The sequence below is a fragment of the Puma concolor genome, chromosome C1 (assembly GCF_028749965.1).
Source record: "Puma concolor isolate L17-30 chromosome C1, mPumCon1.1.hap2, whole genome shotgun sequence".
NCBI lineage: Eukaryota > Metazoa > Chordata > Mammalia > Carnivora > Felidae > Puma > Puma concolor.
The window spans coordinates 158981297-158996704 of record NC_141674.1 but is presented as its reverse complement, the minus strand read 5'-3'; the positions used below and the strand labels follow the sequence as shown (position 1 = coordinate 158996704).

At 39.5% G+C, this 15408-nt stretch overlaps 1 protein-coding gene across 1 annotated transcript; it reads right to left on the bottom strand.

Moving 5' to 3' along the window:
• Positions 1-6600: 6600 nt before the first annotated feature.
• Positions 6601-14041, bottom strand: G6PC2 (glucose-6-phosphatase catalytic subunit 2). The gene is made up of 5 exons (XM_025912274.2): positions 13808-14041; positions 13145-13254; positions 11140-11251; positions 8768-8883; positions 6601-7981 (listed from the first exon to the last, which is right to left on the bottom strand). Exons 1-5 carry the CDS (start codon positions 14023-14025, stop codon positions 7470-7472), a joined length of 1068 nt encoding a protein of 355 aa, XP_025768059.1. The 5' UTR covers positions 14026-14041; the 3' UTR covers positions 6601-7469.
• Between the last annotated feature and the right edge of the window lie 1367 nt (positions 14042-15408).

The window sequence follows — 15408 nt, the reverse complement described above, 5'->3', positions numbered from 1 at the left end:
AAATGTAAGTATAAATAATGCCATGTTAAAGTATTGATGTGTACTTAAATGACCTTAAAATATGACCTTGATATCTAGAGGTATTCCAAAACATCAGTTGAAGAAAGAATTAATCACAGTCTTCTTTCAAATGTCACTGCTATGAAAAGGAGATCACACTGAAAGGAAATCCTTGCAGCTCATTCTAGTGGTTTTCTGGGAACATTCCAGGTACCCTGCTTTATTAATGCTTTTACAAGTGAAGCGGGCTTTTACTTAGAGATCTGGTGTTTTGTGGGTCATGATTTCTCATCCTCTCATATGACGAAATTGTTGTTAGCCTGGGAATGATCTGGATCTATTGGCAGAATAAAGCCAGGGAAAAGAAAGTCATTCAAGAAGAGGATGAATTTGAAATAGGATGGGTTAGAAATGATGGGGAATAATGTTGCCATCTAATTTGTAGCTAGATAAAGTCTCCACCCAATTCTTCCAAGCCCACAGGCCAATGGCATCCACTGGTGTCCACCCACCCAGAGCTGCATCAGGCGAGCCTGGAACCTTGGGATCTCTGGCAGGGAAAGTTCTATGTTGAACTCACCCATGCATCTCTAGCACCTAAAGGCACTTAGTTAAGTGTTTGTCAGGTGGGTAGGCAGGGGGATTCAAGAGAAAATAAAAGCATGAACAAAAGGGGTCCTGTTTAAACTTGAGGCAATCTTAGAAGCTGTTTGGAAAGGGATGTCTAATTTTCATTTAGCATGGTAGTCCTCAAAAATCTTGGTACCACATAATTTGGTGTTAAAATGGGGTTACATTCAGGAAGCACATTTCAACAGCCACAAAGAGTTAAAAAGTAAATTTCGTCTTTACATCTTTGAGGGAGCCATAATTAGTCCTCAACAAACCTACTAAAATGCTATTTCAAGTTTCTAGTCACTTTCCCCACACAGCACAGTTGGTTAAGCACCTCCAATCCCTCTCCCACGAAGCAAACTTCCCTCCTCCTTCGCTTCTTCTCACTCAGCCTGTTATTACACATATCCCCTTAGTATCTCTTCCAGCAAGAAAAATTTCCTCATTAGGATGTTGAGGAAGGAGAAATGGAGCTGGTAATTTCATTATAGGATCTCTTCTGTAAGCTAGGTGAGTAGGAAGTCTGAATATTCTCATGTTAATAATTTTGCCCAGTAGCATCAGTTAAATTATTTCATGTCTCCAGGATCTCTTTTCATAGCTATAAAACTCGGATTCTAATTGGAGTAGATTGTTTTAAAGACAGAAATGTATTACACAAATCCAAATTTGTTTATTAAAGCAGCAAATTAAAAATGCAGTAATTTTTAGAATTTACAGCCTTGTTCATTGCATATAAGTAAAATTTAATACGCTCTGGCTCTTCTTCCAACTTGACTGAATGAGACCCTGAGAGTTGCAGAAGGTCAGGGTTGGAATACACGAACCTTCCCTTCTAAGCCCATTTTAAGCCCCTCACTTGAGAAAGTACTCAACTGAGGCCTCCAACGTTCACTGGCCTCCTGGCATCACAGTGGTTAGATGTGGAGACTCACTAGAGTGGACTAGAATGTAGGTCCAGTGGCTCCAGTCCAGTGAGCTTGCTGCCAAACTCCTCAGTCTCGTACATCTCTTTGTCTTTGAATTTGCTACCACCTACCCCGCTGTGTTCTGACACGCTTTGGGATCCACTTAGGGATGTGTGGCACTGCCTCTTGATTGGCCAGCATGAGCAGGGCATCAACATTTCAGTGCTAAAAAAATAAGGTGCACAATAAAATCTCCCTAACTCAGACAGGAACATTTCCTCTCCCTTTGTTAAGTCAATGCAAACTTCATATGGAAAGCTAGCAACACCTCTCCAATTTCTTTCATTCAAAGAATCATAAAAAGGCAGAGTTGAGAATGATTCCATAGAAGAAAGAAATCGCAAGGCCCAGATGCTTTTAACGTGGAATTATTAAGCTTGAGGGCAAGGGTGGTGTCCGCGAAAGGCATTGATATGTAAATACAATGACCACCTTTAGAAAGCCCTTCCATTAATGGCAGAATGTGTGAGCAAGGAAGACAATCTGGCCGCTACTGTTCATAAGACACACGGTGAATCCAGGGAAAAGTCAGAATGTGATTGCCCCAACTGATGTGCAAGGGCAGGTGACAGCTAGAGGAGGAAAGAAGCACTTCATCTTAATTAGTTCTGGCTTTCTTTTCCAGGCACACATATGGCCTGCCGCTCCCGCAGGGTATGCAGATTGTCCCATGGAAGTGCTTTCTGCTCTGAGCCAGAACTGGCAATGGGCCGAGGTGCTGCCAGAGCGAATACTCCTTTTTGCGGGCCCTGCTTTGTGCCCTAAACCCCACCGGCAGGACCACGGCTGCCGCCCTTCAGTCATTACCACCCGGGTCCTGGCAGTTCCTTCAGACACAGTGTTCTTCGGGAGATATCACAGTTTTTGAACTGAAGACAGATTCTTTTCAGTATCGCACGGCAGAACGTTAGAAGAAAAGAAATGGTTCTAAGAAATTTAAAAATTCAAAACAGAAAATAATTACTCGGCTTTACTCTAACCTTCATAACCTCAGTCTTTGAATTTTCTCCCTCCTTGAGAGCAATCACTTTGGTGCTGCCAAAAGAAATGCACTGGGATTCCTCCCGCGTCATTACTGTGATCTCCATCAAAGACGAGCAAAGACGGTAATTAGTACGCCACACTAAACCAGCCTCAATTCTGACGCGGACTGCACTTGTCCTTTGCAGAGCAAAAGAGAAGCACTTTTAATTCCTAGAATTTTCCCATAAGTTGCTGTCATTTGGCAGAAGTTTCCAGGATTGTTGCTTCTTATAGACCTCTCCTGCGGCTAATAATTCTTTTTAAGAAAAAAAAAATAGGTCTTTTTTTTTTTAAGTTAACAAGTGGCACCACCATATGACCTTCAGTGTGAAATCACCATCATAAAGCATTAAAGGTAAGGGGTGGGGGAGGAAAATTTTTAAAGGCCACCTTAGTGTTTTTTTTTTTAATTTTTTAATGTTTATTTTTTGAGAGAGAGAGAGACAGTGTGAGTGGGGGAGGGGCAGAGAGAGAGAGGGAGACACAGAATCTGAAGCAGGCTCCAGGCTGCGAGCTGTCAGCCCAGAGCCCGATGCAGGGCTCAAACTCACAAGCTGTGAGATTGTGACCTGAGCCGAAGTCGGACACTTAACTGAGCCACCCAGGAGCCCCAAAATGCCGCCTTAGTTTCTTGGCAGCACTGAGGTCCACGTATTCATTCAGAAAGCGATTTGCAATTTCCAAAGTGGCCACAACAGTCATTCAATGAGGGCAAAATCCACAGGTGCAATTGGACACTAGGGATCCTTTTTTGAACAGTTTCTGAATATACACAGAAGTACTGGTGTCCAACATACAGGTGTGGTAGACCCAGACAAGCAGGAAAACTTGGTCAGAGAGTCATCCAAACTTCAGGATGAGGTTGTGAATATTGGATAAAACTCTGTCCAGCCTAGTGGCCCTTAGAGGGTTCCAGGACACTGTGTAGCAAGAGGGAACTAGACCTCCTGATTTGAAGCAACTGAGAGCTAAGAGTCTAGGGAGACCAGGGTGACTAGAGCTTGCAGGACAGAGTGAGAGAGAAGGATGCTGCACAGAGAGGGAATCTTAGGTCTGTAGACGGTCTCGCTGGGACATGCAGCAGAGCCTACTGTTAACTTTTTATAGTCACTCGAGTTCTCCCAGCCCCAGAAATGTTTAGTGCCAGTTACCACACAAGTTAATTTTTTTTAATGTGGAAGGTTCAGAATTAGAATTTCCCTGTCACTATACATGCCTTATACCTTGTTAACAGTAACTATGATTATTTTCGTCTGGAAATTAACATGCATGTTATTAACATCCATAATCTCAAATGAAATCAGAGATCTCTGGGCTAGGGTAAACATACCTTGTGTATGTTATGTAAGCAAATCACTGATGCTTCACTTTCTTCATGTAAAATAAAGCAGATACCATTCATGTTGTCTCACACAGGACTGTAGTGCAGGTGACAATATAAAAAATACCCCCTTTTTTTTTTTTTTAAGGAAAAGCACTATAGGACTTGATCTGTGCTGTCCAATTCAGTAGCCACTAGACACACACATGACTATTTAAGTTTAAGTTAATTAAAAGTAAATACAGGGGCGCCTGGGTGGCTCAGTCGGTTAAGTGGCTGACTTTGGCTCAGGTCATGATCTCGAGGTCTGTGGGCTTGAGCCCCATGTCAGGCTCTGTGCTGAGAGCTCAGAGCCTGGAGCCTGCTTCAGATTCTGTGTCTCCTCTCTCTGCTTCTCCCGGCTCCCGCTCTGTCTCTTTGTCTCTCAAAACATGTTAAAAAAAAAAAAACAAAAATAAAAGTAAATACAATTTTGAAATGCAGTTCCTGGGTCACATTAGCTGCATTTCAAAAGCCCAAGAGCCACACGTGGCTAGTGGCTTTCCGTTATTGTAAAAAGTTCAGTTGAAGAGTGCTAGAATGTATGGTTTTACAATACTTAAGAGTCACATTTTAAAACCAAGTCTTTGACTTTTTCTTATACCAAGGTTTTTTTGTATCTGTATGTACCAATTTGATCTTGAATTTATTTACAGATTGTGAATAAATATAAAGCATTTACTTACAGATATAACTTTCAAGGGCATCTTATAATGCATTTTTAAAACTCTCTCTTCTGTTATACTCAAATAGATCTAGAGAAGGCCCAATTTAACCTAATGCAGATGTCCAATCAATAGGTTGTCAGAGAAAAGGGATTCAACACTCATCTTGAAAGCTAGTTTCGGCAATAATAAATTACTTGGCTTCTCTTTTCAAATGTGTGTTTGATTGGGCAGTCTCTCAAGTCGCTTGTCTTGATTTTCTCATCCTGAGAGCTCATAATATTGACATTTTTCTCCTGAATATGTAGATGTGTAGACATTTTGAATATATGGATATAGTAACAGTGAGTCAAATGAGCTCAATTCCACTTACGTTTAGCAAATAAATTGGAAGCAGAAGAGTCTTTTCCATCATTATTAAAGGGAGGCATTTTCTCCAAGGCTGTGAGAAGCTGTTCCTCTTGCTGCCTAAGCAGTTTCCATTGCAGAAGCAATTTGCCACCATATGGATCCCTCCAGGAGACTTCAACTAGAGTAAAAAGGGAAATCTCATCACATGGGGACTTTCAGCCTGATGGCAGATAGGGTGGATTTGTTGGCGATTAATTATAGTAAATGAACCCACACCTCATCCTATTCCCCTTCTGAGGGTCAAGTGTCACCCAACAGAGGGCGCTCACTATGGGTGCCTGGGGAGCGCTTCTCTCTGGGAACCCAGGAGGGATGTATGGTGGAGTGAGCATTGGAGCAGCAGCCCCTGGCTGTTAATGCCCCAGTTTTCCCCAGGCTTGGTGAGAAGCAGTCTGAGACTGTGTTGGGATGGAAGATTCCTCCAACCTAACATTATTAATCTCAAATGAAACTTTGACAAAGGGGTCCTGAGAGCAGTGAGCTCTTTGGCAAGTGCAGGAGAGTACTGGATGAGACACACGTATTGAAAAGGGTCAAAGGACTGAAATGAACTTCTAAGGGCAACACTGGGGCAGAGGGGCTTGAACCAACAACCAGAAGTCATTACCTTAAGAACCATTCTTTTCTCTTTCACCCTGAATGTCCCTTCAACACGAGACAAATTTCATTCTTAAGATGATCTTTCTTCATCCCTCAGCTTCTTGCTTAGGAATCACCTGACCACTGAAACCAAGTTCAATTACCTTTAAAAACAAATCTGTGAGGCACCTGGGTGGCTCAGTCACTTAAGCATCTGACTTCAGCTCAGGTCATGAGCTCATGGTTCGTGAGTTCAAGCCCAGTGTCGGGCTCTGTGCTGACAGCTCAGAGCCCGGAGCCTGCTTCAGACTCTGTCTCCCTTTCTCTCTGCCCCTCCCCTGCTCATGCTCTGTCTCTCTCTCTCTCTCAAAAATAAACATTAAAAAAACCCAAAACTTTTATGTGTGTTTTGTAAAAGCAACAGCATATACTCTATAAATACATCTACAGGAGGAAACAATAATTTCCTTTCGAGGAAAATCTTTGATTTTTCGAGTTTTTGTTACCCTCAACTAATGTTTTGCCAACTAGTACTTACTTGAACTGTTAAGTTTTCATAAATACTTATGGATGGTTTATTATATCATCTGAAATAATTCACGTATTTATATTTTTGAGTAGAGTTACATAAAACACTGTAGTGGACCACAGGCAACTAAGATGTGTAGCAAAGTCTGACTCAAAATGTACCTGATTGGAATGACATACTTATCAATTTAAAGTCCCGAATTACTAGACACAATGAAAGGAAAAAGGGGGGGAAAAAAACTCTTGTTGAGAAATTCTCAGTATAATATTAATATTCTTTCAATAATAATTCTCTAAAGTAAAGCTATAGATTTTTCATCACAGCTCAGTATACATAGAGATTAACCCGAATAGATAGATGCAATTAATAGTTTTCTTGGGTTGGAACATGACCTTGAGGAAAGGACTTGATTTTCTTGGTTTTGAAAGACTGGTAAATAATGTTCTGAGCAGAGCATCTTCAGCAGCATTTATTGACACTGGAAAGCACTACTGCAAAAAGAGACCAGGAGTTAAGCAGAGGTTCAAGTCTATACAGTAACCTGACCCCTTTCCCCTGGATATGTAGCCACATCTAGAGCCATCGCTGGCCCCATCAACACCCTGCATAGTGTGAGTCAAACAGGTTATGGCATTTTAATGACATTTCTGGAAAAACAGCTGATTTACATGGCAATCATCACAGAAGCATTCACTCTTACAGATTTTTACTTCTTAAAAATGAAGAAACAAAACAGTGTAATGGAAATATATGTCAGAAGACTTGGGTTCTAATTCCTGTTCTGACAGTGGTGTGACAACAGCAAGTTTTTTCTCCTGAATGAATTTCCCTCCCCTTATCTGAAAACTGAAGGGATTGGATTTGAGGGGGGGCTCCCACTAAAATGCCCACAGGAACCATAAGCACCCTGACCTTCTTATAGTAATGACAACTGATACTGAGGCTCCTGTTGGGGTGCTAAAGACTGTGAGAAAATAGAGAATACTGCTTCTTACTAGGGACAGTCAATAACAGTAGATTGTTTCCAGGAGGGAATGCAGGTCCTGAGGTGCCATATTGTCAGATTTTTCAAGAAAACACAGTTCAGACTTTTATGCCAAATATTCTGGTTTTCAAATGTTGGCAACTAATTTAAATTGGGGTGGAGGGAGACCACTGTGAAGGCCAAACTAAACATAGGTATAGTGGGATGGGGCCAGTGGCTGCCATTTTGTGACCTCTGCTTGGAAGTCTCCAGTCTCCCCCTTCCCGTGGTTCTGCTGGAGGATGGAACAGGAGTGTCAGGCTGGGGCCACAGAGCACTAACTCCCTGTACAACTCTAATTAATCTTCTTTTCACTTGGTTTCATTAACATATGAATACAGTAGGGAATCAGAGCAACCACAGTCAGTGGGATGGATGCACTTTTACAGAAAGACAGCACATAAAATAAATGCTCTGCATGAGTGGGGATCTTGATGAAATGGTAGAGCTGCAGTGTGATCAACGAGACCACAGCACAAAGCAGCCGAAAGCTCAGCTTGTAGCCATTTTCCCCTCGGCAGCTCCTAAGGAACATCTCTGAGTTGATTGCAAAGCCCAAGCCAAAGAGCACCCCAAGGTTTCTCATGAGTCCGGCAAAAGGTGTGGTGTCAATGTGGATCCAGTCCGGGTTGGCACACCACTTCTTGGCTATGGGCACAGACCACAGCAGGTCAATGTCAAGCAGTCTGAGAAGCAGGTAAAAGCCCAGTGCAAACAGAAAGAGGAAGAGGTTGGTCTTCAGGTATGTGCTCAGACTGGCTGTTTGGATGCCTGGAGTGTGCTCAAAAGCCTCTGCCACAAGCATGCCTGAGGATCAGAAAAAGATACTGAAGATGACCATGAGCCCTCAAGCCCCTCAGGAATCATCCCTCTCTGCATTAAAGAATTTACCACTGTCTTCATGATAAAAGTCTTTAGACGTCTAGGTTCTATCCATTTTCCAAAGCCCCTTTCTTAAATAAAAACACACACTTGCCTGCATGGTCTTTTCAACCATCCCTGTTAGCCCAGGTGGATCACTCAGGAATCTGTGGCACTGGGAGACAAATACTACATAGGCAGAGCACTGATTTGGGTACTTGCAATTAATATTTCAATTGCCATAGCCAATTAACTACAGAGCCTTTAAAAGGTACGTGGGGGAAACTCAGTCATAGGGAGTGCCACTTCAGGAATACAAAGCAGCTGCTAAATGAAGTCCATGGTCATGTAATAATCACTTCAGGTGTATCAAAGACAGTGACATAGTGTGCAGGCTGGAGGGCCATTATGAAGTCCCCCGAACCAAGACACGAGCAGGCTGTCTGAGGTGAAGGCTTGGGAGTCAGACGTGGCCCTGGCCACACTTCAGAGAAGCCCCATCTCCCTGCGGGTTATGTGCTAATGCCATCGAATGAGACTGTGCCATTGTGTACATGGAGGATTTGAGAGGTGTGTTGAACTGCTTACACTCCCAGGGTAGCATTTAGTATCAGTGGCTTGACAGAATTACCTGAGACTGGGATACTACCTACCAGGGAGAATCTAACAACATAAAACAAATGACACTAAAGCTTTCCAAGGATACAACTAAAGGTAAGTGATCATATTTACCACCAATTACTCCAAGAATAGCTTGATGAGGAAAATGTGTTGCTATGAATACTCTGGAGATGCAGACACTGATTTGAATCAACCAAAAAAGACTCCAAAGAAATGACCAGGTCAGTCTACGATGGAAGAATAGATATAAGCGTAAAAAGTAGAGAAATTGTATCACTCATAAAATTAAGGGGGTGACACCAGATGATCTTTCTCAGAGGACTCTTCTAACTGTGATATAACATTATGATTCTAGAGACTTTTCTCTCCCCAAAATGTTTCCATGTGCTTCGTAAGATTTGAAAAGTTTTAACAGAGGTTCCTACAATTTAGCAATGCATTAAACTTGACCAGTGCGATATCCTGAGATTTTAATAAATGCTATAAAAGGAAGATAATTTGATACCCTGATAATTATTTTAAAGGAGTATGGTAAATTCAAGTTTGGGGGGAATTATTAATATCCAGGAAGACCTAGAAAGGATCCTATACATTTTTACTCTCTGTGGTATGTGCTTCATCTTTATCCTCTCAACATTTTTTTCTCTGGAGAAAATTCACTGGAGAATCCACTGCCACTCTGATGAACATCATACAAGCATTTCATCAGGGGCAAATTTTCATTTGGTTCAATTTCACAGACTCTCAAGAGTCCTGATTCCTTGTTTTTTCACATATAGAAAATAAGAGACAAGGGAATTGACCTAAACATTATATACTTTAGCTTAGAAGTAGCAATGTGCAATAAAGCTTATAAAAATATTGAAGTCCAAGCTCATCATTTTAATAAAGAATTAGCAATATTCAGTTATAGGAATCCTTGGGGTTTTGCTCCCAAATGTTTGCTGCTGATAATAGGACCAGACTGGTTATGGAAAAAACTAAATAGAAAGAAACGAGACTTTCCAAGAGGAGGTAAGCAGGAGTTATGCATAGGGAAGAAGAATAAACAGGAATTTGGTAATATTAAGCTAAAGAGTAGGCACTCAATAAATATCGATGGACAAAGGAAATGTTACAGTTATAAAAATCTAAAGGGAATCATAGAATTTTTTTGAAAGAAAGGTTTTTTAAGGTTTGGAAATTTGAGGAAGAAATGAACTACAGAGAAAAGGTGAGGCTTGTTAAGATTCCTATTTTGAAAACTTGTCCATGGATAGAAAATGTTAATTTCTTTTCATTACAATGCTTTACTGTTGTTGTTTGCAGTTGGATAATAAACACCTTAAGGCGTACAAGTTGCAGTCTCACTAAAATAAACTTTGAAAATACCCAAATCTCTTTGGTGGTTTGTTTCTTTTATTGTCCAATACTACTTTAAAAGTGAAATGTGCAATAGATCTTGGAATTTTTTAATTTTATTTTTTTAATTTTTAAATGTTTAATTTAAGAGAAACAGAGACAGCATGAGTGGAGGAGAGGCAGAGAGAGAGACAGAGTGAGAGAGAGAGAGAGAGAGAGAGAGAGAGAATCCCAAGCAGGCTCCACACTGTCAGCACAGAGCCCGATGTGGGCTCGAACTCATGAAGCCATGAGTTCATGACCTGAGCTGAAATCAAGAGTCAGATGTTCAACCGACTGAGCCACCCAGGCACCCTGGAAATTTTTTATTTTAGAAGAACTTTAACATGATGGTATATGTTATAGTATTCTTAAGCAATTAACTGAAAAATCTTATCTCAGTAGCCTAATAATTTATGATTCAAGTTTCAAGTGATGCCCAGGATTGTTTTAATGATAGTTAAAAGTATTTCAGGAGAGAAGAGAAGGAAACATCCCAATTCCTATTAGAATTATGAATAATCTTAAAGTTGTAGGCCTTTCTAAACATTATGATTCTATTAACATTAAATCTACTAACATTCAAATTTAAGTTTGCCTTTAGAATGTTTTTAATTAAAAAGGTTGAATAGTCTTTTAAGCTAGAATATGTTATTGATGTCAAAAATGTTGGCTATTCAAAGAAGAAAACATAATTTTTCTGAACTGATACATTCAAAGGGAATGATGATTCTCAAAACTTCTTGTTAATCTTAAAGCAAGGGAATGTGCATGCAAAAATACTTCCTTATATAATTTTAGATGGCTTATTTACGAGCTACTAAAGTGATAATGTATTATGGAAACCCAAAGGCACTTCCAGCAAGCCATTAGTCAATTAAACATTTCCAACCAATGTGGCAATAGCTCTGAGCCAAAGAGTAGATTACCTTAAAGCAAAATATTAACTTTCTATTCATTTTGCTATTTTGGCTATGATAGAATAGGATAAGCACATTTCAACAACTAAAAATATGCCAAAGGAAATGTTTTAAAAAGTCTTTCTGTATTCAAGAATTTCTGTATTCACATTCCAGTGGTACAGACACTGGAGCAAAGCTGACCTGTGCAGAGTGGTAGACGACTTATCCATCCGACTGACAGTGTGGCTCAGGGCAGCTGTTACCATGACATACCAGACACATGATGAGCCCATTGCATGGCCAGATGGACTTCCTGCAACAACAAAGTGCTGATCCATTTGAAAGGTGGTTAATAGCGTATCAGTATTAGAAGTAGACCACAGAATAGCATATTAGCCATGAAAGTTACAAACAACTCAGGAAAAAAAAAAAAACCACAGGCTATATGTAATGTTTAGGAATAGGTAGAAATAAAAGAAGTTGAGTCAAATTGAGCCTCAAAACACTATTTCAAGAATTTTTTTTTCAGATTTTTCAAGTTCATCAAATTCTAGAAATCAAAATGTTCAAGGCTAATTAAGAACTTGAGCTGTTACACCCAAATCTGCCACATCCCTGCTTATTTTTCATGCTAGTTGTTTTTAATTGTTGAGAAAATTAAAGTACTTGTGTTGGATCTGGAATCCATTTATTTTCCTTGGGCTGAAAAGTCAAAACATCTGAAGGGTATCATTACTATGTTCTGGTTTACCAACTGACTTACAATTAACTGCTATAAACTAGTAGATACCTCACTGCCTATCTTGTGTCTGGCCACTGCAAAAGGTGTCTTTGTCATGAAATGGACCAGGGAAGCCGTAATGGGCATCAGTCCTGACACATGAAGCCTGGCAGCCTTTTTGCTCCCAGAATGTCTTTTCCACGCTGCTTGATTTTTTTTAAAAGATCACTTTACTTTGATGTTCACCATGAGTTTTTACCAAGTGGAGATTTATTCAGATTAAACACACCTCTTTGAAAACCACTACATTAAAAAAGACAATCTATTTCTTATAGATCTACTTCTTTCAAAGCTACATCTTATACCGGATTTTTCAGAGCCTTTTACACTCTTACATGAGCTGTAAATCATTAGAGAGTGAATATAGAATGCACTATTCCTTTTCTTTTCCAGAAAATGTTTTATGAGATAGAACACACACTGGGAAATTCTGGGATAAACCAAAGTAGCATTTCAATTGTCTCAAAGGTTATCCATCTATCCGTCTGTCTGTCCATCCATCCATCCGTCCATCCAACGTTGGTTTCACAAAGAAAAAATATACATCATTTCTGTCCTGATGGAATGCATAGCCTATTGGAGGAGCCAAATTAATTACAGTACAGTGTGATAAATAATATAACAGATGGATATGTACTTTTATGGGAGCAATAAAGAAGATATTCAGAGAACTCATTAGGAACTTACACATTGACTATATTCAGCATGAGTTTCAGGATGTCAAATGGAAAGAATTTTATGCTATGTAACAAACTGTGGTAAGGTATGTCACACATTCTTATAAATTAACACAACATGTAATTTTACCTTAATATATATTTTAAAAACCTTTTCAAAACTTAAACTCAATTTTCATAGTAAATATTTTACACTCATACAGAATCTTACTTATAAAAGGAAGTGGCCCAAGAAGTCTATTTATATTCTATATATACAAGAGAAAAAAAGAAATTTGAAAGAAAAAAGTCTATGATTAGAAATAATCTCTACTGGCAGTAGTAAAACCAGGAAGTCCTTACCTCATTCATGAGATTCTCAAAAGATCCATAATAACTTTGAAAGTTGCTCAGCAACAGACAAGTCAGCATTTCTAGAATTTTAATATAGTTCTTTGGTAATTTCTTCTAGCTAACTTTTTTGTTTTTTTTAGAATAAAACCATTACATTCTTCCCAGAAATAAATGCCAAATATAAAATCATTTAGAAAGTAGTCTCCCAACTTACCCTTTTACAAATAACAAAATGATTGTTCACAAAGCTTTCCTTTTCATTAGCAATTGTTGTGCTTATAAACTTTTAGTATCCTTACTCATGACATTTTCTTTAATACCCTGTATAATATCATATAGTTATTAGATAATAATCATACATAATGACTCTCTGTTGGAATATCTTTAGTAACTTGAGGCTGCTATAATTGCTTACCTGGACCTGTTTCACATGTAGTGGGGAACTGTTCGAGGCATGAACTTGAATGATTTGGGTAAATCTGAGTTTCTTGGACCCACCAGTAAGGCCGATGACCGAACAATATCCTGTATTTAAAGAAATACAAATATGCATACATATTTAAACACACAACTATTGCTTAACCGGAGATTAGTTATTCTCTCCTATAAAAATGACTCAAGCAGAGGGTTGATGGGGAAAGTTCATGGTTAAGAGACTGGGTTCTGGTCTGTCTCTTATTACAGAGGATGACAGTCATTTGGAGCTTTGGTATCCTAGTTTCCAGTAAAAACGGGGACTTTTTTCCTTGTAAGGAAACTTCTGTGGGTGCTTTGGATTCTTAGACTGGGTGGTCCCTGGAATTATCAATCTGTTCATTATGGTGCTGCTCATTTAACTAACCTCTTGTTTAATCACAACATATGTGTTACAGGGTTTGGAATTTACTTATAAGTCAGATCAAGTATACATTTCTATGCTTTTTGTAAGTTCTATTTATGAATAGGTGTTTCAAGTCAATTGGCATGTTTGAAAGATTTTCTAAGTAGAAACTACACACATCTGAAATGTGATCATTAAGCCAAAGCTACAAGTTTAAGAATAAGATTTACAAAAAATGAAAGAAAACAGAAGGCTTACCATTTAAAAATAAGATTGAACCAATCCCCAATGACTGCTACCCATATCATCTTGGTTCCAACTGTCTGATTAAGTTGAAACCAAAGTGGAAAATAAATAGAAAAGATATTCCGGGGATCACCAACATTGGACATAAAATTTAGAAAATTGTAGTAAGCTCGGTAGTCCTTCTGCAAATGCTGAATAACGAGCACTCCATTCCTATGAAGGAAATCCATCTTGAAAGAGAGGCAATTCTAAACATAGAGCAATCGGAGCTGAAGTGCTCTGAGTCCCACCGTTTTTATACACTACCCATGTGGCATATCTGGCCATTACTGTAACATGTGATGCTGGCCATCTGTGAGAGGGTACATCAGTCCTCCTCTGCTGAAAAGCTCATGTGTTGATGATCTTAATTGGTGCCAAAGAGGTGAAGTACATGCTGATCTGTGGCAAGTCGAGGGGAAATTTGGGTGGAGACACAATGAATTTCTTATGCAATCTCCCTTTTGTGTACACAGTTGGATCATGTTTGCTTGAAATTTTTTGCACAGTTCATTTCCTTCAAGGGCAGAGACATTGGCAATTTCTATGCTTGGCTAGAAGACTACGCAAATAATTACTGCATGTCAAATAGCCCTTAGAGCCATGCATTTTAATATAAAATAGACTGTGGCTCTTTGACTATTTTATTGGGTCTTAGAGAAAAACGTATGGGTAAATATCTGGGCATGAAAAATTTATATGTTATGACAGGTTATTTTCTGATTGAAGACTTTTAACTAAAAATATTTTGATATTTCTCTTTTAGCAGAGAGAATGATATGGTATATAAGGAATAGAGAAGGAAATACATGAAATACATGAAATCTGCAAGGAAACGTATTGGCTTTTGACTATAAAGCAAGAAAGCAGACACAGAGGTCACCTGGGTAATAGAACTGTGTTAAGAATGAGTCATATTTTTATGGACAAGGGAATACAATTGAGTCAGGGAATCACTCCTGCGACAGAAAGATAAAAATCAACTTTAAAGGGCTTTTGACCAATCAGGAAAATGGTTTATTGAAAACAAAAGTGTTCAGCAGAAATATGAGGGAAGCACTCAAACACCCAAACAAACATGTAGATTGGGAATACACAGAAGGGCAGACAGCTCAGAAAGACCCAGAGGTTGAAGCGTTCCAGGGTCCCCAGAAAGCAATGAAGCGCCCCCACTCGGCGGCGGAGGGTGAAAGTAAGTCACGTGTTTGTTCTTTTACCATTCAGATCCTTGTCTTCTCTCAGCTTAGCCTCCTCACTAGGAACCATCTTCAAAGGATATCTCTTGGGGTCCTTGGATTTCTCTTGGGAGTCCTGCCCCATCATTCAACAGCGCCATTGTCATGGGGATCCAGCCTCCCTAGGTGCTCCCCCCACCCCCACCTCCCACCCCCAGCCTCTGTTGCTGCCTTTGGAGGAAATGCTTTGACTGCCCATTAAAATCTTTCTGGATATTTTTGGAAAATGCCCTACCTTTGTCCTACCCCAGACAAATTAACTTTCTGGTGATGGGACCCAAGCACTGGTATTTCAAAAATACTTTCCAAATGATTCCAATGTACAGAGGGGGTTGAGAA

Bases quoted from the DNA above. Each gene is read 5' to 3' on its own strand.
- G6PC2 (XM_025912274.2), bottom strand. From the start codon at position 14,025: ATGGATTTCCTTCATAGGAATGGAGTGCTCGTTATTCAGCATTTGCAG. The intron at 13,255-13,807 runs GTAAGCCTTCTG...CTTTAAATACAG, and splicing joins TTCAATCTTATTTTTAAATG to GATATTGTTCGGTCATCGGC. The intron at 7,982-8,767 runs GTAAATATGATC...TCTGATCCTCAG, and splicing joins TATTCTTGGAGTAATTGGTG to GCATGCTTGTGGCAGAGGCT.